Source organism: Salvelinus alpinus, chromosome 21, assembly GCF_045679555.1.
Source record: "Salvelinus alpinus chromosome 21, SLU_Salpinus.1, whole genome shotgun sequence".
Classification (NCBI taxonomy): domain Eukaryota; kingdom Metazoa; phylum Chordata; class Actinopteri; order Salmoniformes; family Salmonidae; genus Salvelinus; species Salvelinus alpinus.
In genome coordinates this window covers 19,508,861-19,533,441 of record NC_092106.1, presented here as the reverse complement: position 1 = coordinate 19,533,441, position 24,581 = coordinate 19,508,861, and the positions used below count along the sequence as shown (strand labels likewise).

The 24,581-nt window shown below is 44.8% G+C and overlaps 1 protein-coding gene across 2 annotated transcripts in view; it reads right to left on the bottom strand.

Moving 5' to 3' along the window:
* Positions 1 to 3,969: 3,969 nt before the first annotated feature.
* Positions 3,970 to 24,581, bottom strand: part of LOC139547975 (Golgi SNAP receptor complex member 1-like) — a 54,322-nt gene continuing 33,710 nt past the window's right edge. For both annotated transcript variants that reach the window (XM_071357229.1, XM_071357230.1), the window contains exons 7-9: positions 11,954 to 11,983; positions 7,682 to 7,764; positions 3,970 to 4,862 (exon numbers count right to left, since the gene is read on the bottom strand). In XM_071357229.1, the coding sequence (XP_071213330.1) occupies positions 4,738 to 4,862; positions 7,682 to 7,764; positions 11,954 to 11,983 (238 nt within the window). In that variant the 3' untranslated portion in view covers positions 3,970 to 4,737. The remainder of the gene's footprint in view (positions 4,863 to 7,681; positions 7,765 to 11,953; positions 11,984 to 24,581) is intronic.

Below are 24,581 nucleotides of genomic sequence, written 5' to 3'. Positions count from 1 at the left end.
CACGATATCTAAGGAAGTCTCGAGGTTTTGCTCGCCTGAGGTAGAGTATCTCATGATAAGCTGTAGACGACACTATCTACCTAGAGTTTTCAACTGTATTTTTCATAGCCGTCTACATAATCACCACAGACTGATGCTGGCACTAAGACCGCACTAAATGAGCTGTATTCCGCCATAAGCAGACAGGGAAACGCTCACCCAGAGGCGTAGCCGGGGACTTTAATGCAGGGAAACTTAAATCTGTCTTACCAAATTTATCAGCATGATAAACGTACAACCAGAGGTGGGGAGAAAAAACAAACAAACTCTGGACCACCTTTACTCCACACACAGAGACGCGTACAAAGCTCTCCGACGTCCTCCATTTGACAAATCTGACCATAATTCTATCCTCCTGATTCCTGCTTACAAGCGAAAATTAAAGCAGTAAGCACCAGTGACTCGATCAATAAAAAAAGTGGTCAGAGGAAGCAGATGCTAAGCCACAGGACTGTTTTGATAGCACAGACTGGAATATGTTCCGGGATTCCCCCGATGGCATTGAGGAGTACACATAGGTCATTGGCTTCATAAATAAGTGCATCGATGACGTCGTCCCCACAGTGACTGTACGTACACACCCCAACCAGAAGCCATGGATTACAGGCAACATCCGCACTGAGCTAAAGGCTAGAGCTGCCGCTTTCAAGGAGCGGGACTCTAACCCGGAAGCTTATAAGAAATCCCGCAATGCCCTCCGACAAACCATCAAACAGGCAAAGCCTCAATACAGGACTAAGATCAAATCATACTACACCGGCGCTGACAAGGCTTGCAAACCATTAGACTACAAAGAGAAGCACAGCCGAGAGCTGCCAGACACGAGCCTACCAGACGAGCTAAACTACTTCTATGTTCGCTTCGAGGCAAATAACACTGAAACAGGCATGAGAGCACCTGTTCCGGAAGGCTGTGTGATCATGCTCTCCGCAACCGATGCGAGTAAGACCTTAAAACAGGTCAACATTCACAAGGCCAGACGGATTACCAGGACGTGTACTGTGAGCATGCGCTGACCAACTGGCAAGTGTTTTCAGTGACATTTTCAACCTCTCCCTGTAATACAACATGTTTTAAGCAGACCACAATAGTCCCTGTGCCCAAGAACACTAAGGTAACCTGCCTAAATGACTACCGACCTGTAGCACTCTCAAGTCTGTAGCCATGAAGTGCTTTGAAAGGCTGGTCATGGCTCACTTCAACACCATTATCCCAGAAACCCTAGACCCACTCCAATTCACATACCGCCCAAACAGATCCACAGATCACTCTATTGCACTCCACAGTGCCCTACCTATGTGAGAATGCTATTCATTGACTACAGCTCAGCGTTCAACACCATAGTGCCCTCAAAGCTCATCAATAAGGTAAGGACCCTGCGACTAAACACCTCCATCTGCAACTGGATCCTGGACCTCCTGACAGGCCACCCCCAGGTGGTAAGGGAAGGTAACATCCACCACGCTGATCCTCAACACAGGGGCCCCTCAGGGGTGCGTGCTCAGTCCCCTCCTGTACTCCCTGTTCACTCATGACTGCACAGCCAGGCACGACTTCAACACCATCATTAAGTTTGCCGATGACACAACAGTGGTAGGCCTAATCACCGACAACGATGAGACCACCTATAGGGAGGAGGTCAGAGACCTGGCCGTGTGGTGCCAGGACAACAATCTCTCCCTCAACGTGATCAAGACAAAGGAGATGATTTTGGACTACAGGAAAAAGGACCGAGCACGCCCCGATTCTCATCGACGGGGCTGTAGTGGAGCAGGTTGAGAGCTTTAAGTTCCTTGGTGTCCACATCCCCAACAAACTAACATGGTCCAAGCACACCAAGACAGCCATGCCCACGACAAAACCTATTACCCCTCAGGAGACTGAAAAGATTTGGCATGGGTCCTCAGATCCTCAAAAGGTTCTACAGCTGCACCATCGAGAGCATCCTGACTGGTTGCATCACTGCCTAATATGGCAACTGCTCGGCCTCAAGAGGGTAGTGCGTATGGCCCAGTACATCACTGGGGCCAAGCTTCCTGCCATCCAGGACCTCTATACCAGGCAGTGTCAGAGGAAGGCCCTAAAAATTGTCAAAGACTCCAGCCACCCTGGTCATAGACTGTTCTCTCTGCTACCACACGGCAAGCGGTACCAGAGTGCCATGTCTTCTACCCCCAAGCAAAAAGACTGCTGAACATCTAATCAAATGGCTACCCAGATTATTTACATTGCCACCCCCCCACACACCTTTTACACCGCTGCTACTCTGTTGTTGTCTATGCATAGTCACTTTAATAACTCTACCTACATGTATCCATTACCTCAACAAACCGGTGCCCCCGCACATTGACTCTGTACCGGTATCCCGCTGTATATAGTCTCGCTATTGTCATTTTACTGCTGCTCTTTAATGACTTGTTACTTTTAATTTCTTATTCTTACTCGTATTTTTTGTAAACTGTATTGTTGGTTAGGGGCTCATAAGTAAGCATTTCACTGTAACGTCTACACCAGCTGTATTCGGCACGTGACAAATAAAATAACATTTTATCAAATCTAATTTTATTATAGACTCCCTCCTGTGTGTTGTGCTAGAATCAGCAGAATTCTGTGGAAGAACTTGAGTCACAGCGAAAGTACACAACACTTAATTCTACTCCAGTGATCTTCAAACCAGACAAAACGATCTGAAATATTCAGGAGCTATACACAGTAGCACCAGAGTAGGCTAGCTGTGTTAACTGTATGGATGTTTGTTGAACCAGTTATAGACCAATAGAAGAACTGCACTCAGATGACAAAATGCAGTCCCCCATTTGCCCTCAGAGAAGAGAGTAACCTGAAAATAGAGATAAAGGAATAAAGTGGACAGTGTCATCCTATGAAAAAAGGGGAAAATGGGTGTACTTGGAATGTTTTTAGATATTTCCACTTCATGTAGCTATACCAATAAACCAAACTTCAAAACGTAATCAACTTCGTGACTAAAACTTCCTTGTCTAGTTACCAGATGATAAATGGTGAGATGTAAGGTGTGACAGACAGAAAGACAAGGTAATTAATTTAAAACCTGGTAGGTGGCTATGGAGGTGACATGGGAGTGATGACAGGTTCCTGTAGAGTCCTGGTGGGAAGCTGTCACCCCCTGCAGACTGCAGTTACAGCTCATGTGCAGTGTGGCTGTCACGACACACACACACGTGCACTTACGTACGTAGGTTCACAAGCAGGCAGACGCACGCATATTTTTTCAAAACAGAGGTCTGAGGGAGTGTGGCGGTGACTCGCATCTGATTGTCAGAGTACCCCATTAAACAGTAATCTAGCTTCTGCAGCCTTGTTTACTGTAACATCTGCAGCCTCTTCCACTGTAAAACCACTTAAAATACCACTGGCAATTTCAAGTAAAAAAATAAATAAAATCTCCAACTGTAGCACCTTTCAAATCAACGTTCATATTAGGGATGTTAAATGTTAGTCAAATAACAAATTAATCAGCCCAAAACTTCTTCAGGAGGCAGAACAGGATGAGACAGAAGGGATAGACAGAGGTTTGAGGCTCTGTAAGATAATGGGCATATAGGGTAGAACAGAATCATAACTTTCAAAATCAGTATGGAACAAAAGTTTGAACACAGATTTCCAGTTGACATCAATGTATGACTTAAGGTTTGTGGACTTTTCTCAAGGTAGGACTTAGTAGGTCCTTGATCATGAAGAAGCACAGAGGGCTGAATGCTGATCACTCTTACAGATCTCTGGTTTTCAAGTGAACTTGTGTGGCTCAGTTGGTGAGAGCTTGGCACCAGCCAAGGTCGTGGATTCGATTATAAAAATGTATGCATGCACTCACTGTACAGCAGGTTACTTTGGATAGGTGTCTGCTAAGCGGCGTAAGTAGAGGGAAACACGTAATGAAAGAAGTCAGAGTTCTGGTTTAACCATACACCTGTATGTGGGCCATTGTTTAAAGTACTACAGTGATTATGAAGTCATCATTATGAAGTCATCATTATGAAGTCATCCATGCAGCACAACAGAATAATGGTATTTGCAGCACTAGAGTTGAATCAATGGCCTTCAATGAAAAATACAATTTCTCAAAACATGTCGAGGTTCAAAAAAATACTGAAAACTAAAATGTTAAGTGCCTAGTATCACATACTGTATATTAATAATTTATTAATAATGCTCATTGTACAGCCCATGATGATGATAAACCTCCTGAATCTGCCGCCACTAAAAAAACGACCATTCAACAAAAAATCCATCCACCTCAGAAATCAACAGCAAAACAGTCCCCCTCTTTCGTATCCGCAATCTGTCTTCAGAGCCTTTAACTCCTCATTGAAGCAAGTGTTCTTTATATATAATTCTTTAAAATCTAGTCATATTAGTAAATTTGGTCTCCGTTCCCTTAACCAGAGTTGAACAGCACATTCACTTTGGATAGAAAAACTAAACAAAAAAGATGCTGCTCCATCTCCCCATCTCCTTCTCCTCCTTCCCTCACTGCTAAATACAAATCAGGTAGTCCATGATGGCTTTGATCAATCCTGTTAACCGATTGGGCCAAGAGGGTGTCGGTCTGTCTGTCCGTCTGCTCAGTAGCCTCCAATCACTCAAGCCCATTCTCCAGAGTTCTGATTCCGATGTTACAAAAGCAGAGTAACGATTGTTCGACCGGTCTGTCCGTCATCAGTGGAAGGCGTAGAGCAGCAGGAGGATGGTGCAGACGCCAATGACTCCGCCCAGGATTAGGGAGTCCCGCCTCTTCCGCAGGTTGATTCGCTGGATGAGGTTGTTGATGGCTGGGAAACGATCTGGAGGAGGAAGTTAAGGGAAACAGAGAACCAATCACCTCTTATTAAAAGTATGTTCAGAAAATCATTCAATTGGAATTATAAACTGGGTGGTTTGAGCCCTGAATGCTGAAATCCATAATATACAAGAACGTATACAACAGAACATTTATTTGTACTGCTCTAATTACATTAGTAACCAGTTTATAATAGCAATAAGGCACCTTGGGAGGTTTGTGGTATATGGCCAATATACCATGGCTAAGGGCTGTATAAGCGTTGCGTCATACAGAAGAACAACCCTTAGCTGTGGTATATTGGTCATATACCACACCCCCTCTGGCCTTAATCCTTAATTAGAATCTAAAAAAGCCAAACTGCCTGCTTTTCTGATGTCATTGCTAATTTTTTTGGTCTGTTCTGAAATTGTATTTCTGAAACAGGCAACTGATCTTTTCTTTTGACAGCAAAGTGAAATATAGATCCAATATGTTGTTCATAGAACCCTAGCAGGAGAGAGGAATGGAGCAATCTAAGCCCTGAATCCCCCCCAGTCAGTTAAATGGACCAGAATGGATCAAAATGCTCCGCATGCTCAGATATTTCCTTAGAATCAATAGGAGTTTTTCACCTCAAGAGGCTGGTGTTGGTGCCCCGTGTAAGGAAGATATTGTATCGCCCGGCCGAAAGGCCTGACAACCATGCTCAGAGCAAAGAGAAGATAACAGGCAGAATCAGGCTCCCATTGAAGTGGCACTCCAGTCTCCTTTTCACCTCATTTAAAACCTGATTTACTTAACAAAAGGCACATCTCAATAGGTGGTCCAGGTATGTCATGACATGGCACAAGTGGGGGTGGGGAAGCTTTCCTCTTCTGCTTTTCAAGCAAGAGGGAGGCCAATGACATCACACATTCCCATCAGACCAACTCATTGAACTCCTTGAAATGTAGCTCAAATTTCTTTTTTTACCTATTTAGTGACTTGTACTTCACTATATTTATACTTGGGCTATCACTTCTCAACAGGAAAAGTTCAAAAACCACTGGAGGATGTCTTTAAATCTTGCTGGGACAGATGCGTTTGATAACAATACAAACTGAACTTGGAGCATGCTTATTGTGCCTACATATATTTATTTTTTATTTAACCTTTATTTTACTAGGCAAGTCAGTTTTAAGAACAAATTCTTACTTACAATGACGGCCTACCGGGAAACGGTGGGTTACCTGCCTTGTTCAGGGGCAGAATGACAGATTTTTACCTTGTCAGATCGGGGAGTCGATCCAGCAACCTTTTGGTTACTGGTTTAACGCTCTAACCACTAGGCTACCTGCTGCCCCCCCCCCCTATAAAACAGTTAGGATTCGTAACGTAAACCGACAGTCACTCTGGCATTAATTGTTTAACTTCTCTAGGGTAGGGGGCAGCATTCGAAATTTTGGATGAAATGTATGCCCAAATTAAACTGCCTGCTTCTCGGGCCCAGAAGATATGATATGCATATACCTGGTAGATTTGGATAGAAAACACTCTAACGTTTCCAAAACTGTTAAAATAGTGTCTGAGTATAACAGAACTGATTTGGCAGGCAAAAACCTGAGAAAAATCCATTCAGGAAGTAGTTTTTATTTTTATTTTGTAGTTTTCTATTCAATGCCACTACAGTATCCATTGACTTTGGCAGTTTCTATGCCTTCCACTAGATGTCAACAGTCTTTAGAAATTGTTTCAGGCTTGTATTCTGAAAAATTAGGAAGTAAGAGCAGTCTGAATGAGTGGACCCTAAAGTGTCACAGACCTTTTAAATTGACGACGTTATTGTCCGGTTGAAATATTATTGATTATTTAGGCTAAAAACAACCCGAGGATTGAATATAAACATCGTTTGACATGTTTCATTGAACTTTACGGATACAATTTGGATTTTTTTGTCTTCCTGTTTTGACTGCGTTTGAGCCTGTGGATTACTGAAGAAAACGCGTGAACAAAACTGAGGTTTTTGGATATAAAGAGACTTTATTGAACAAAAGGGACATTTATTGAGTAAATGAATGTCTGCTGAGTGCAACCATATGAAGATCATCAAAGGTAAGGGATTACTTTTATCTCTATTTCTGACTTGTGTAACTGTTCTACTTGGCTGGTTACTGTTTGTAATGATTTGTCTAGTGGGCTATGTTCTCAAATAATCGTAAGGTATGCTTTCGCCGTGAAGCATTTTTTAAATCTGACACCGTGATTGGATTCACAAGAAGTTCATCTTTAAACTTATGTAAAATATGTTTTGTTTTCTGAATTTTTATAATGAGTATTTCTGTATTTGAATTTGGCGCCCAGCAGTTTCACTGGCTGTTGAAGAGGTGGGACGCTAACGTCTCACGTACCCAAGAGAGGTTAAGGGACTCTATAGCTGTATTGTGTCTGGTTGCAGCTCACAGGAGGTAATAGTACGGTAAATAGAGGACGTAATGAGTAAGAGCATTGCGCTAACAACGCCAAGGTCGTGGGTTCAGTTCCTGCGGGGATCAATTCACATGTACTCACTTCTGTAAATATCTTTGGATAAAAATATCTTCTAAGTGACATTAAAAGACAATTATGATCAAATAAAAGTGGTTTAAAACACACGATACCTGACAATCTCTAGAATTTCTTGACGGATTAAATACCTAAATAAGTATTTGTGAAATTGTTATTTTTCATGTGAATTTGTTCTTTCTCAAATAGATATGAACATAGGGTTGGCTTCCCAGACACATTTTAAGCCCAGTCCTAAACATTATGTTACATGGAGAATCTCCAATGTGCATAAAGTTTGCTGGGTGTTGTAAAGGATACTGGCCAGAGTGTTGACCCTGCTGTGTATGGACTTCAACAGCCCTCTCTGGGATGTCATGTTCTCCTTGGTCGCCATGGCAATACTGCAGGGAGAGAAGAGGAAGACAGTGACATACACAGGTTAAATTAGGGGAGAGGTAACCCACCCTACAATATCACCCCTGTAAGACTTCTGCTTTGTTATAAAACAGCTTTTCTCCAACCGAGAGTATAGGCAACACTACAATATCACCCCTGTAAGACTTCTGCTTTGTTATAAAACAGCTTTTCTCCAACCGAGAGTATAGGCAACACTACAATATCACCCCTGTAAGGCTTGTCATCAAACAGCTTTTCTCTAGCAAAAAGTATGAGGCACGATTGTGTGTGTGTGTGTGTGGTCCCCCAAGTGCAACTACCGTGACAGACAGAAGGCGGGTGGAGGCGGAGAAACCCATTAGAGGGGGGAGGAGAACTTTCACATTCATTTAGAATGCAGAGAGAGAAATACTGGGGGAGCTGAGTCACTCTGAGGCCGTGGATATTACAGGGGGAGCCGAGTCACTCCGAGGCCCTGTGGATATTAGCGCAGATACACTGAGGCGTGTAGTGCTAGCACAGTGTTTCCCAATTATATTTTTTCAGGAGTGGTGGCAAGTGTAGCGGTGGGTGGGTGGGGTAGAAATGTGTTAAAAAAAAATGTTTATGTAATAAACAGAAATACCTTATTTACATTAGTATTCAGACCCTTTGCTATGAGACTAGAAATTGACCTCAGGTGCATCCTGTTTCCATTGCACATCCTTGAGATGTTTCTACAACTTGGAGTCCACCGGTGGTAAATTCAATTGATAGGACATGATTTGGAAAGGCACACACCTGTCTGGCACACACCTGTCTATTTAAGGTCCCACAGTTCACAGTGCATGTCATAGCAAAAACCAAGCCATGAGGTCAAAGGAATTGTCTGTAGAGCTCCGAGACAGGACTGTGTCGAGGCACAGATCAGGGGAAAGGCACCAAAAAAATACATCTGCAGCATTGAAGGTCCACAAGAACACAGTGGCCTCCATCATTCTTAAATGGAAGAAGTTTGGAACCGCCAAATCTCTTCCTAAAGCTGTCCCCCCAGCCAAACTGAGCAATCGGGGGAGAAGGGCCTTGGTCAGGGAGATGACCAAGAACCCAATGGTCACTGACAGAGCTCTAGAGTTCAGGCCTTTATGGTAGAGTGGCCAGAAGGAAGCCACTCCTCAGCAAAAGGCACATGACAGCCCTCTTGGAGTTTGCCAAAACGGCACCTAAAGGACTCTCAGACCATGAGAAACAAGATTCTCTGGTCTGATGAAACAAAGATTGAACTCTATGGCCTGAATGCCAAGCGTTACGTCTGGAGGAAACCTGGCACCAGCCCCACGGTGAAGCATGGTGGTGGCAGCATCATGCTGTGGGGGTGCTTTTCAGCAATCGGGACTGGGAGACTAGTCAGGATCGAGGCAAAGGTGAAAGGCGCAAAGTACAGAGATATCCTTGATGAAAACCTGCTCCAGAGCACTCAGGACCTCAGACTTGGGTAAAGGTTCACCTTCCAACAGGACAACAACCCTAAGCACACAGCCAAGACAACGCAGGAGTGGCTTCGGGACAAGTCTCTGATTCTTTGAGTGACCCAGACAGAGCCCGTATTTGAACCCGGTTGAATATCTCTGGAGAGACCTGAAAATAGCTGTGCAGCAACGCTCCCCATCCAACCTGGCAGAGCTTAGAGCTTGTGAGGATCTGCAGAGAAGGGGAGAAACTACCCAAATACAGGTGTGCCAAGCTTGTAGCGTCATACCCAAGAAGACGCGAGGCTGTAATCGCTGCCAAAGGTGCTTCAACAAAGTACTGAGTAAAGGGTCTGAATACGAAGGCACTGTACACACACACTTCACAGCAAAAAAGCTTCAGAGAACGACCCTATGTTAGATATTGATTTCCCCAGACACCTCCAGACAGCAGATATACAATCTCATTTGAGAAGAAAAATAGTAGCTTTCACATGGTAACTGTAATTTAGTCTGAAGAGACTAAATGCACCTCAGTACCGTCAGAGACGGTACCATTCAGTTAGAGTCCATTTCCTTCAAAGACGTAAAGCCTGGAACCAAGCCTGAGGGCTCTAGCTAATTTCAGATCTTGTGGTGTTCTTCGGTGAACATGGACATCAAGCACTTAATGTTCTCCCATCTCCTTCAACTGAGTGCTGCCTTGTCATTGGAAGATTAAATGGCTGTGATATGGACACTTCCTCACCAAGTAAGGATGTGGGTGCACTGTGTTGAGTGTGTGTGGGAGCTAAGGTGTTTGATTGAGAAAGTGTGGTAGTTTAACATTTGTAGTACATGTTTGAATAAGCGTGTATGTGTGTGTTGTGTCTGTAATCTTCATCGCTGCCAGCTGCTGACAGTCTAACACCTCGTAGGGTGTTGCTGAGGGGACAATCAGTCCCTATGCCAAGGATCTAGCTCATATATCATGTTCTCCAGAGTCAGAGGGGAAGACCAATCGCCTCTCTTCCCAAAGCCCAACACTGCTGACTAACACTGGGCCAGCGTTAGCGCTACGCTAACGCGCTGGCAATCAGAGCTGCTATCTGATAGGGGCGAGGCTAAAGCACACACACACACTCTGGCTGAAAACCAGCTCAATGCTAAACTAATTCAGCTCATCACCGTTAGCATCTAAAGTAAAGTCACTGTGGGGTTTCTAGATACGTTTATTGAGACCAATTCTCTCCAGTCTAACCCCAATTTGACAGAGCTTAATATGGATATGTTACTTTAACTACCAAAAACAGCATTTTTTTGTGCTGTGAGAATCGCACTCTTTTCTTTCTGCTTCGGTGCACTCACTGGAGTACCCGACCAACTGTTCCTCTCAAAATATTGTCGATTTTTATTTCCAACCTGGGTCTTAAAACCCAATGCATATTAATTCACATAAATTAATCATAGCTCAACCCTCCTCGTTCCCACAGGGCATAATAACACACAAAAACTAATCAGGACAAAAAATAAGCTTCATTATCTTCTGGCTGTGTGCGTGGGTGTGTCTTGTTAGGCGTGTTCAAGACGGGGAGGGAACCGGTAATGATCGTGGCTTTCTCATCCAGTGTAATTTTCTGCTTGGCTAAAACAAGAGGGAAGAGAGAGGGAGACTTGGGGGGGCTGGACAGGAAGAGGTGCTGCACGGCCCACAAATCCACTTAATGAAGCACCTGTGCCAGTAGCCTCCCCTCAGGCAGCAATCTGTGGGTGGGCTGCGGCAGGAAGAGAAGATGGATGAGAGGGGGAGGGAGGGAAGGATAGATGAAGAGGGATGGAAGGATAGATAAGAGGGTGGATAGAGTCGGAGGAGTTTGGGCTGGGTGGCCACACATGACTGGGGATGTTGGGGACGCCCCTAACTGCATAAGATGCAGAGGCAACAGGGAGGCTGAGATGATGGGAGGGATAGAGGCAATAGGGAGGCTGAGATGATGGGAGGGAAAAGGGAACAGGGAGGCTGAGATGGTGGGAGGGATAGAGGCAACAGGGAGGCTGAGATGATGGGAGGGATAGAGGCAACAGGGAGGCTGAGATGGTGGGAGGGATAGAGGCAACAGGGAGGCTGAGATGGTGGGAGGGATAGAGGCAATAGGGAGGCTGAGATGATGGGAGGGAAAAGGGAACAGGGAGGCTGAGATGGTGGGAGGGATAGATGCATAGCCCACTTCCTCGCTCTTCAAACTTTGCTTGACCATATCAACCCACTTAGGCCTGAAAGCTGTTCTTGTCTCCATCTCTGGGCTAATGGTGTAATCTCATCTAAATGGTGTCACAGAGTGGATGTTAAGAGGTGGGGTCAGAGGCAAGGAGCTCCACACAGACCAAGGTCACCATCTGATTTGTCAGGATCAATAGTGTCTCTGTACTGGACTCTTTAGAGAGACTTCACCTCATGCCCATGGAGATGTCTAACGTCCAATGTAGCTACCAGTTTAAAGGCAACAAAAAAGTGGACACTAGGGAGTACAGTAGTGTGTGTGTGACTATCCCCTAAAGTCCCAACAAGGATAGTAAAACAACAAAAATTCTCCCTCGTGGGGAGAATAGGATTTTGAATGGAAATACATTTTAGGTCCCCACAAGAATAGTAAAACATATGGTGTGTGTGTGTGTGTGTGTGTGTGTGTGTGTGTGTGTGTGTGTGTGTGTGTGTGTGTGTGTGTGTGTGAGAGAGAGAAATAACGTCTGTCTGCATTAGGCTTACCTTATTGTGTCATCCATCAGCCGGTCTGAGCTGCAAGGAGAGGGAGAGAGAACCAGAGAAGAAAGAGATGGTTAGTTTCTGTGGTGAGGCAGCAGCAGTGTGGTGATATGGGGGAGATCGAATGACTTGAGCTCCTCCACATATCTCTGGGAGTCAGGGTGGCAACAATCGGTGCCAAGCTGGCCAGAATCCTGATCAGGTCCCTGGGCGGGCTGCGCTGGGATCCCCCTCCTCCCTCCATCTATCCCCAGCAGCACCCCAGCTAACAGAGCCTATGGGCTGAAATCCTTAACTTTGATTTATGTTGTGGGCCTTAATTCCAATTTCCCATTGCCTTCAATGTATGAAGTTATGATTAACAAGAAAACAGAGTTGCTTTTGTGCATCTTGAGTTAGGATGAAAAACTACTGAATAAGTCCCATGTCACAGTTGGGGTCATAAAGCCATATGATTTGATGGGATGGCTTATGACAGCTGTTGTCACCTACAGTGCCTTCAGAAAGTATTCAGACCCTTTACACTGTACTTTGTTGAAGCACCTTTGGCAGCAATTACAGTCTGGAGTCTTCCTGAGTATGACACTACAAGCTTTGCAAACTTGTATTAGAGGAGTTTGTCCCATTGTTCTCTGCAGATCCTCAAGCTCTGTCAGGTCGAATGGGGAGTGTTGCAGCACAGCTATTTTCAGGTCTCTCCAGAGATGTTCAACCGGGTTCAGATACGGGTTCAAATACAGGCTCTGTCTGGGTCACTCAAAGAATCAGAGACTTGTCCCGAAGCCACTCCTGCGTTGTCTTGGCTGTGAGCTTAGGGTCGTTGTCCTGTTGGAAGGTGAATCTTTACCCAAGTCTGAGGTCCTGAGTGCTCTGGAGCAGGTTTTCATCAAGGATCTCATTACTTTGCGCCCTTCACCTTTGCCTCGATCCTGACTAGTCTCCCAGTCCCGATTGCTGAAAAGCACCCGCACAGCATGATGCTGCCACCACCATGCTTCACCGTAGGGCTGGTGCCAGGTTTCCTTCAGACGTAACGATTGGCATTCAGGCCAAAGAGTTCAATCTTGGTTTCGTCAGACCAGAGAATCTTGTTTCTCATGGTCGAAGAGTCTTTAGGTGTTTTTTGGCAAACTCCAAGCGGGCTGTCATGTGCCTTTGCTGAGGAGTGGCTTCCGTCTTGCAACTAACATTAAAGCCTGATTGGTGGAGTGCTGCAGAGATGGTTGTCCTTCTGGAAGGTTATTCCATCTCCACAGAGGAACTCGAGAGCGCTGTCAGAGTGACCATCGGGTTCTTAGTCACATCCCTGACCAAGGCCCTTCTCCCCCGATTGCTCAGTTTGGCTGGGCGGCCAGCTCTAGGAAGAGTCTTGGTGGTTTCAAACGTCTTCCACTTAAGAATGATGGAGGCAACTGTGTTCTTGTGGACCTTCAATGCTGCAGAAATGTTTTAGTACCCTTCCCCCAGATCTGTGCCAACACAATCCTGTCTCTGAGCTCTACGGACAATTCCTTCAACCTCATGGCTTGGTTTTTGCTCTGACATGTACTGTCAATTGTGGGACCTTATATAGACAGGTGTGCGCTCCTTTCCAAATCATGTCCAATCAATTTAATTTACCACAGATGGACTGCAATCAAGTTGTAGAAACATCTCAAAGATGATCAATGGAAACAGGATGCACCTGAATGTATATCTGAAGTCTGACAGATGTGTCTTATGTTTTTATCACTGTCAGTCAAAGTCAGGCTTACATAATAGCTTTCACCTAGATTCAACTGGTCAGTCTGTCATGGAAAGAGACTAATGTTTTGTACACTCAGTGTATACCTGACTTGAATACGAACACACAGACAAAAATAGTACTACTTCTAACTTCCTACTTCCCAAGGTGCCCCAACCTATCCTACAAACAAATAGCCTTGCTATCATTTCTAGTCCCCTTCACTCTGACACAGTACCAATCACCTCAGAGCTCGTCTCTTCACACACAGCTAATAAATAGCCTGCTGTTTAGCTGGTGTGTCACCTCATACTGTGTCAGTGCAGTGGCAGACCTAGCCCTTCATTCATCTGCAGCCTGAAGCCAACCAGTTGATGAAAACATATTAAGCCTGGAGATCAGCACTGTTAGCAATGTGCTGTTAATCGTTATAAAATGGCCCCAGTTGCTGCTGACAAGGCCCTCTTCAGTCTCTCTTCCTGCCCTATAGCAATTAGCAATAGTATCTTATGGCTGTGCAGAGCTGTTTTCCATATGGTATGGATCTATAAAAATAAAAAAACTTTTAAAAAAACTGGTAAATTACTACTAGCTTACCCTAGACTCATGATTTGTTTAATAATTGTTTTGCTTACTACATGATTCCATATGTGTTATTTCATAGTGTTGATGTCTTCACTATTAATCTACAATGTAGAAAATAGTAAAAATAAAGAAATACCCTTGAATGAGTAGGTGTTCTAAAACTTTTGACCGGTCGTGTATATTACAGCATTATGGATGCTAACCAATTTGAACGGAGCTAATGGTGTGGATTGGTGGTGGGATGGGATGACTGTTACAGTATATGGGCACTGGGCAGCATCTTACATTAAATATTGCTGTGATGGAAATACTGAACGCATTCTGAAGACAAGGCAATCTGCTACTCCTGTAGCTATGTGTGGCTTTTAAAGGAGCACCCCCACCTCACCATTTTCCTGAGCAGTGTGTGTGTGTGTGTGTGTGTGTGTGTGTGTGTGTGTGTGTGTGTGTGTGTGTGTGTGTGTGTGTGTGTGTGTTGACAGGTTAATTAAACCAGAGGTGTTGTTGTGATGTTGATGGACCCAAGCAGTAACATCTAAGCTGGAGATAATGAGGTTTAGCCTCAGTCAGTCTGTCTGAGTAAATTATTTGTTTGGTTTTCCAGGCCCTGGATGACTAAGTGGTAAGCTGGGCTCAGGAGACCCAGGATCCTGCTCCCCCCAGAGTATACTGTCCTACCCTGGAGGGAGAGGACATGGCGAGGAGAACTCTCCTCCATCTCGTCCCACAGAGCCTAATAACGTCACAGCATGCATGCATACTCTCCTAGTGTCACGATCCCCCCGTGGCTCAAGTTGCTCGTCAAAAACAACGGTCTCGGCACTTTATTTCCTAATTAGAATCAATACTGATAATGTTTCAGAAAAGGAGGAAAAACAAAAACAAAGTAGCAGTCAGTTCAGTCCTCCCTTCAGGGAACAGGACACCAGGGTATAGCTAGGTCATTGGTGAACAAATCTGGAACATCATTTACAAACCTCCATTGTTGGAAAAATAATGATTTTATATTCTGCCAGACAGGACGTGATTGTGATAGTCAAGCCAATTTGAATCATGTCGTACACAACAGTACTACACAATGGTGTCTTGGCTTTGCGCACGCACACACACACACACACACACGGATACCCACGGACACACTTCATCCCCTATTCCCCCAGTGATGAATGGTCTCCGGGGGGGCAGTAGGGGATGCGGGCGCCGCCATCCTTCATTCCTGTGCCACCTGGCTTTACTGAGAGAGACAGATCTATGACTGGCAAGGTCCTCTTGTTACTAAATGGGCTGACCAGTGCTTGGCAACCACATATTTTATGGTTAGGACTTGAGGGAACAGCATGACTCGAGGTGGAGAGTGGGGAGAGAGAGAGGAGGGAGATGGGGGGGACAAAGGAGGGATAGAAAGAGGTGAGGGGGAGGGGCAGCACAACTCAAAGAGAGAAGGGGTGAGTGCAGAGCGTTGCGGTCTCTAAGTTGGTCTTGCTCGTGTCCATGGGGAAAAAATATGGAGGTCGTCAATAATGATGAATCAAAAGAGGGCTTGATAATCAGGATGGAGAGTGAGTGTTGACAATACAGTAGGAAGTGTGTGTAGCTGTGTTCCCAAAGGAAACAGTTGTATCTGCTTATCAAACCATTACAGGTACAATTGCATTTAGTGAGCTGGTTTAACTAAACATGGATCATTCTTTTCATCAATTCAGAAAATAACATGACCATTATGTCTTGATTCCTGTTTGTATGATTTGTGTTCCTGTTTAAAAACTTACTATAAAATAAAAAAAGGGGGTTGTTTTGGGACATCGGCTGCGTTCCGATTCTCTACCCTTCTCCTGAAGTGTGCACTTACACTCCCCGTCATGGATTTAAAAGGAATGAACTGGTGTGAGGAATATGGTGGAAACTCCTTCCAGAAATGCTAGCACCAATCCAACACTTTCATTGCACCAATCCAATGCATGATTGGGAGTGAACACCTCTGGAGAAGGGTAGAGAATCGGAATATGAGGAGGATAGTGGGTTTCTCTGGCAAAGTCATTGGTGGAGGGACACAAAGCCAAAAGGCCTTGTCCTCATACGGGACCTGACCACAGTCACACCTCTGAATACCAGATGGGTCACACACACACACAGTTCCTTTCCCAATAGAAACTGTTCTAACCTCGCACTATTACAATAGCCAAAGCAGCACACATGTACCTCAAAGACATAGCCCATGGTACTAAGTCTGGATAATGTATTATGAATTAAACATATTATATACTGTATTTACCATTTGTTGGTACAGTTTTAACATTTAGTCAAGAATAGATGAATGTTGCCCCAAGAGGAGATCGAAAATGATGTTTTAAAGCTTTGAATAACAACAAATGTCCGTCTGTCACTTTGGTAAAAGCCTGAGAAATGGGTCTGGAGAAAGACTCTCGCATTAATAGACAGAGCTATGGATGTAAAGACTGACCATCCAAGAAATCTAAATTATTTCATGGATGTTTTGAAGGGTTCTGATTGGGTAAGAAAATTGAACTAAGCTCATGTGGAAAAAGTTATATTCTTCAAGAATAAAGGCTGAGGTGATGACAAAATTTAAATCAGCCGGTGATTGTCAAGCAAATAACTGTCTTACGGTAATTGACCGTTAATTAACATAAACACATTTAGCATCACCTGGCTTCCACACAGCCTACAAGCATTTTTTATTTTATTTTTTTATTTCACCTTTATTTAACCAGGTAGGCTAGTTGAGAACAAGTTCTCATTTGCAACTGCGACCTGGCCAAGATAAAGCATAGCAGTGTGAACAGACAACACAGAGTTACACATGGAGTAAACAATAAACAAGTCAATAACATGGTAGAAAAAAAAGAGAATCTATATACAATGTGTGCAAAAGGCATGAGGTAGGCAATAAATCGAATAATTACAATTTAGCAGATTAACACTGGAGTGATAAATCATCAGATGATCATGTGCAAGAAGAGATACTGGTGTGCAAAAGAGCAGAAAAGTAAATAAATAAAAGCAGTATGGGGGGTGAGGTAGGTAAATTGGGTGGGTAGTTTACAGATGGACTATGTACAGCTGCAGCGATCGGTTAGCTGCTCGGATAGCAGATTTTTAAAGGTGTTGAGGGAGATAAAAGTCTCCAACTTCAGAGATTTTTGCAATTCGTTCCAGTCGCAGGCAGCAGAGAACTGGAAGGAAAGGCGTCCAAATGAGGTTTTGGCTTTAGGGATGATCAGTGAGATACACCTGCTGGAGCGCGTGTTGCGGGTGGGTGTAGCCATCGTGACCAGTGAACTGAGATAAGGCGGCACTTTACCTAGCATAGCCTTGTAGATGACCTGGAGCCAGTGGGTCTGACGACGAACATGTAGCGAGGGCCAGCCTACTAGGGCATACAGGTCGCAGTGGTGGGTCGTATAAGGTGCTTTAGTAACAAAACGAATGGCACTGTGATAAACTGCATCCAGTTTGCTGAGTAGAGTATTGGAAGCTATTTTGTAGATGACATCGCCGAAGTCGAGGATCGGTAGGATAGTCAGTTTTACTAGGGTAAGTTTGGCGGCGTGAGTGAAGGAGGCTTTGTTGCGGAATAGAAAGACGATTCTTGCTTTGATTTTGGATTGGAGATGTTTGATATGAGTCTGGAAGGAGAGTTTGCAGTCTAGCCAGACACCTAGGTACTTATAGATGTCCACATATTCTAGGTCGGAACCGTCCAGGGTGGTGATGCTAGTCGGGCGTGCGGGTGCAGGCAGCGAACGGTTGAAAAGCATGCATTTGGTTTTACTAGCGTTTAAGAGCAGTTGGAGGCCACGGAAGGAGTGTTGTATGGCATTGAAGCTCGTTTGGAGGTTAGATAGCACAGTGTCCAAGGAAGGGCCGGAAGTATATAGAATGGTGTCGTCTGCGTAGAGGTGGATCAGGGAATCGCCCGCAGCAAGAGCAACATCATTGATGTATACAGAGAAAAGAGTCGGCCCGAGAATTGAACCCTGTGGTACCCCCATAGAGACTGCCAGAGGACCGGACAACATGCCCTCCGATTTGACACACTGAACTCTGTCTGCAAAGTAGTTGGTGAACCAGGCAAGGCAGTCATTAGAAAAACCGAGGCTACTGAGTCTGCCGATAAGAATATGGTGATTGACAGAGTCGAAAGCCTTGGCCAGGTCGATGAAGACGGCTGCACAGTAATGTCTTTTATCGATGGCGGTTATGATATCGTTTAGTACCTTGAGCGTGGCTGAGGTGCACCCATGACCGGCTCGGAAACCGGATTGCACAGCGGAGAAGGTACGGTGGGATTCGAGATGGTCAGTGATCTGTTTGTTGACTTAGCTTTCGAAGACCTTAGATAGGCAGGGCAGGATGGATATAGGTCTGTAACAGTTTGGGTCCAGGGTGTCTCCCCCTTTGAAGAGGGGGATGACCGCGGCAGCTTTCCAATCCTTGGGGATCTCAGATGATACGAAGGAGAGGTTGAACAGGCTGGTGATAGGGGGTGCGACAATGGCGGCGGACAGTTTCAGAAATAGGGGGTCCAGATTGTCAAGCCCAGCTGATTTGTATGGGTCCAGGTTTTCCAGCTCTTTCAGAACATCTGCTATCTGGATTTGGGTAAAGGAGAAGCTGGGGAGGCTTGGGCGAGTAGCAGCGGAGGGGGCGGGGCTGTTGGCCAAGGTTGGAGTCGCCAGGAGGAAGGCATGGCCAGCCATTGAGAAATGCTTGTTGAAGTCTTCGATTATCACGGATTTATCGGTGGTGACCGTGTTACCTAGCCTCAGTGCAGTGGGCAGCTGGGAGGAGGTGCTCTTGTTCTCCATGGACTTTACAGTATCCCAGAACTTTTTGGAGTTAGAGCTACAGGATGCAAATTTCTGCTTGAAAAAGCTGGCCTTTGCTTTCCTGACTGACTGCGTGTATTGGTTCCTGACTTCCCTGAACAGTTGCATATCGCGGGGGCTCTTCGATGCTATTGCAGTTTGCCACAGGATGTTTTTGTGCTGGTCGAGGGCAGTCAGGTCTGGAGTGAACCAAGGGCTATATCTGTTCTTGGTTCTGCATTTTTTGAACGGAGCATGCTTGTCTAATATGGTGAGGAAGTAACATTTAAAGAATGACCAGGCATCCTCAACTGACGGGATGAGGTCAATATCCTTCCAGGGTACCCGGGCCAGGTCGATTAGAAAGGCCTGCTCGCAGAAGTGTTTTAGGGAGCGTTTGACAGTGATGAGGGGTGGTCGTTTGACCGCGGACCCGTGGCGGATACAGGCAATGAGGCAGTGATCGCTGAGATCTTGATTGAAGACAGCAGAGGTGTATTTGGAGGGCAGGTTGGTCAGGATAATGTCTATTAGGGTGCCCATGTTTACGGATTTAGGGTTGTACCTGGTGGGTTCCTTGATGATTTGTGTGAGATTGAGGGCATCAAGCTTGGATTGTAGGGCTGCCGGGGTGTTAAGCATATCCCAGTTTAGGTCACCTAACAGAACAAACTCTGAAGCTAGATGGGGAGCGATCAATTCACAGATGGTGTCCAGGGCACAGCTGGGAGCTGAGGGGGGTCGGTAGCAGGCGGCAACAGTGAGAGACTTATTTCTGGAGAGATTAATTTTTAAAATTAGAAGTTCGAACTGTTTGGGCATAGACCTGGAAAGTATGACAGAACTTTGCAGGCTATCTCTGCAGTAGATTGCAACTCCTCCCCCTTTGGCAGTTCTATCTTGACGGAAAGTGTTATAGTTGGGTATGGAAATCTCAGAATTTTTGGTGGCCTTCCTAAGCCAGGATTCGGACACGGCAAGGACATCAGGGTTGGCAGAGTGTGCTAAAGCGGTGAGTAAGGCAAACTTAGGGAGGAGGCTTCTGATGTTGACATGCATGAGGCCAAGGCTTTTTCGATCACAGAAGTCAACAAATGAGGGTGACTGGGGACATGCAGGGCCTGGGTTTACCTCCACATCACCCGAGGAACAGAGGAGTAGTAGGATGAGGGTGCGGCTAAAGGCTATCAAAACTGGTCGCCTAGAGCGTTGGGGACAAAGAATAAAAGGAGCAGATTTATGGGCGTGGTAGAATAGATTCTGGGCATAATGTGCAGACAGGGGTATGGTGGGGCGTGGGTACAGCGGAGGCAAGCCCAGGCACTGGGTGATGATAAGAGAGGTTGTATCTCTGGACATGCTGGTCTCAATGGGTGAGGTCACCGCATGTGTGGGGGTGGGACCAAGGAGGTATCAGAGGTACGGAGAGTGGAACTACAGGGTCCATTGCAAACCAAAACAATGATAATGATAACTAGCCTGAACAACAGTATGCAAGGCATATTGATATTTGAGAGAGACATACAATAAGGCATAAAGTGATTGCAGGTCTTGATTGGGAGAGCTAGCTAAAACAACAGGTAAGATAACAGCAGCAATAACAGGGTGCTAGTCTAACACAGCAACAACAGGTAAAAATGGCGACGACTAGGCAGAGAGGGTCGGATTAACTACACACAGATCCTGAGTTAAAGCACAGAGCCGACAGATAAAACACAAATAAACAGAATGGAGTACCGTGAATTAATGGACAGTCAAGCATGCATCAGCTATGTAGCCAAGTGATCATAGTGTCCAGGGGGCAGCCGTAGATGGAGCAGGGAGGCCTCCACTAAGCTAGCACGCGGCGTTTAAAGTTAGTAGCCCGGGGGGTGGTCTGCTCAGACGGAGGGGGTCTGCTCAGACGTGGTCGTGTCGACAGAGAATCCAAGCCAGATGGCGATGGCGAAAGAGAGGTTGTGAATTGTAGAATTGTGTTTGCTAACTGGTGCTAGCTTCGTGGCAGTGGCGCTAGCAGCGCTAGCTGCAAGCTAGCTGTGAGGATCAGAAGTAGTGGCTCAGGGATTACGGCAGGAATCCGGCGTTGTTGTCGAGAGACAGTCCGATGCTGGTAAATTGGTGAGTAATATCCAGGCTAATAACAGGGCTGGTGTCTGTGCAGAAGGTAAAAGCTACTAGCAGCAGCAAAAAAAAAAAAAAAAAAAAAAAATGGCTAAATTAGCTTGTAGCTGGTATTGTAGCCCAAGAATTCGCTGGTAGACCTCTTCAGCTAGCCGGCAGATGGGCCTAGCTCGAGGCTAGCTCAAGGCTAACTGGTGCTTGCTTCGGGACAGAGGTGTTAGCCAGTAGTAGCCACTCGGTTGCAGCTAGCTAGCTGTGATGATACGGTGTAATTGTCCAGAGCTTGCGTCAGGAATCCGGTGATGTGGTAGAGAAAAAGCAGTCCTATATGCTCTGGGTTGATATCGCGCTTGCAGACTGGCAGGTATTGGCCCGGTATTGAAGCTGGCTGTGTCCGAGTTGAGGGTGAAGACCGCAGCAGTGGCTAACTGACTACTAGCTAGTTATCTGGCTAGCTTCTGATTGGGGTTACGGTTCTAAAGTATAAAAAAATAGCAGGTCCGTACCACATTGGGTGAGGCGGAATGTAGGAATGTATATTCAGTTCCTAGATGGAAAGTGAAATTAAAATATATACGAAATGTACACGAAAAATACGAAGACTATTTACACGGGACAGGACATGACAAAGACACGTCCGACTGCTACGCCATCTTGGATTCGAAAGTGATGCAGACCTTTGAAACATCTACATTTGAAGTGTAATAAATCCATGTAATATAGTCTACACTATTCAATAAATTCATTATTCATTTTAGACAGGTCTAAAGAAACATGACATGAAGAAAATGTAGTCTATTTCAGAAGAAAAGAATAGCATACTCTGAGTTTTCCTTATGTTAGGTCCTGATCTGGCTATGCTATATGGCTGTGGGCTACACTAGTTCATTTAGCAGACAAGATTATCTTAGAATTCTGTGGCATTATTTTATAGTTTGAAGAATATGATATTTTCTCCAAAAGTTGAGGGAATGAGCACAAGTGTTGGGCGGTTAACAAAGAAATAGGCACTCCTATATACTTAATTTAGAGTTATTAATGTAACTTTAGTTGTTCTACAAACATTGGACGATATAGGTTTTGACTAATGATGTTTTGAAAAAAGTAGCTTGAAAAGGCATGAGCTCTGCTTTGTTTTTTTGCGCAGAATGTACACACTTTGTCTCTCATTCACAATTTGAGAAGCACTTGATAATGCTTCAAACTTCACGGCGGCATCCCCTTTGTGAGGCCGTAATGCACCCTAAAAAAATCCATGTCTTTTGCAGCTCTTCTCCCTGAGTGGTGCCTGCTCCGAAGCACTTCTCACTAAAACGACTCTCCATCATGTGATCTGGTCTTTCTCACAGGCTACAAGTGAAGACAGAAACATAAAGAAGATGATCTTGGAAGAACAGTGCACATTTCCTTTGTCAGCCAACAAGATGAGTAGGCCTAACGAACAGCAAAAGCATTAGCCTATGTCAATCTACTATCCCCCATTGTACAAAAGTTGACCTATTATATTCTGTGTGAGAAATAAATATTCCAAACATAGTCTGGGACAGTTGTGGGATGCGATAGATCCCAAATGAATACAACCGCTAGCATCAAAAACTTGTTTAAAGCATTTTAGCTTAAAATGTTGATAAACTAGAAGGCTATTTCTTCACAATATAAGTTCAGCAATGCGCACAGGGCAGTAGGCTATAAACACCATTATCAAAAGTGACCACAAATGTGATTATGCATATAATGCTTTTATTATAAAAGGTGCATTTTTAATGGTGAAAATGATCTTCCCCAAACTTGAAACTCATGCCCTGCTTATGTATGCCAGTTAGCTCTACACCCCTTGTAAAGTGGATTAATGTGCTTAAGTTATTTGGACACTTTAGTTGTGATACAAACCTTATTAAAACATGTAGGCCAATGGGGGCTAGGCTACATGAGGTGTGCGACTATGATTTTTTTTTAATCATAAGACCCCTTGACTTTATCCACAATTTATTATGGTACAACCTAAAATGGTACAATGGTACAACCTAAAATTCGTTTTTATTTGTCATCAAGCTACACACAATACCCCATAATGACAAAGCAAAAATAAATAAAAACGGAAATATCACATTTACATAAGTATTCAGACCGTTTACTGAGTACTTTGTTGAAGCACCTTTGGTAGAGAATACACCCTTGAGTTTTCTTGGGTAAGTTTGGCACACCAGCATTTGGGGAGTTTGTCATTCCTCTTTGCAGATCATCTCAAGCTCTGTCAGGTTGGATGGGGAGTGTTGCTGAGGGTCTTTAGGTGCCTTTTGGCAAACTCCAAGAGGGCTGTCATGTGCCTTTTACTGTGGAGTGGCTTCCGACTGGCCACTCTACCATAAAGGCCTGATTGGTGGAGTGTTGCAGAGATGGTTGTCCTTCTGGGAGGTTCTCCCATCTCCACAGAGGAACTCTAGAGCTCGGTCACAGTGACCATCGGGTTCTTGGTCACATCCCTGACCAAGGCCCTTCTCCCACGATTGCTCAGTATGGCCCGGCAGTCAGCTCTAGGAGTAGTCTTGGTGGTTCCAAACTTCTTCCATTTAATAATGGAGGCCACTGTGTTCTTGGTGACCTTCAATGCTGCAGACATTTTTTGGTACCCATCCCCAGATCTGTGCCTCGACACAATCCTGTCTTGGAGAGCTACGGCATTGCTTTTCGACCTCATGGCTTGGTTTTTGCTCTGACATGCACGGTCAACTGTGGGACCTTACATAGACAGGTGTGTGCCTTTCTAAAATCATATCCAATCAATTGAATTTACCACAGGTGGACTCCAATCAAGTTGTAGAAAAATCTCAAGGACGATCAATGGATCTCTGTATTCTCACACAATTTCATAGCCTATAGAAATGTTGCACAACATGGGCTCTCACGAAGTTTGATTCGATTTTCAATTACATTTGCATTGATGTCAGAGATTACAGGGACAATAGTGCGCCGAGTACCAGGCAGTTTGGTAGGCTACTAATGACCATCAGCAGCATCAGAGCTTGGAGAAAAACTAAACTGTCACGTGGAATTTGAATGCCATCATGACTCGTGACCGCCGGTGTGGCGGTAATACGGTCACCGCAATAGCCCTATTCAAGAATCAATGGCTATATATCAGAAAAGTCGCCAGACTGTAGCTTTAAAAGTTGCTACGACCAAATGCTTCCAGGGTTTAAGGCAACATTTAAAAAAAGCAGTACAGGTACCTTAACATCACTGAACACACACAGCCACAACATTTCACCCAGTCAGCAGAAAAGGTCTATTGCACAGTTAATTCCATATAAGCCGTAATGTTGATCACGTTATTTTGGGCTCATCACAGGCATAATCGAGTCAGAGTCGAGCA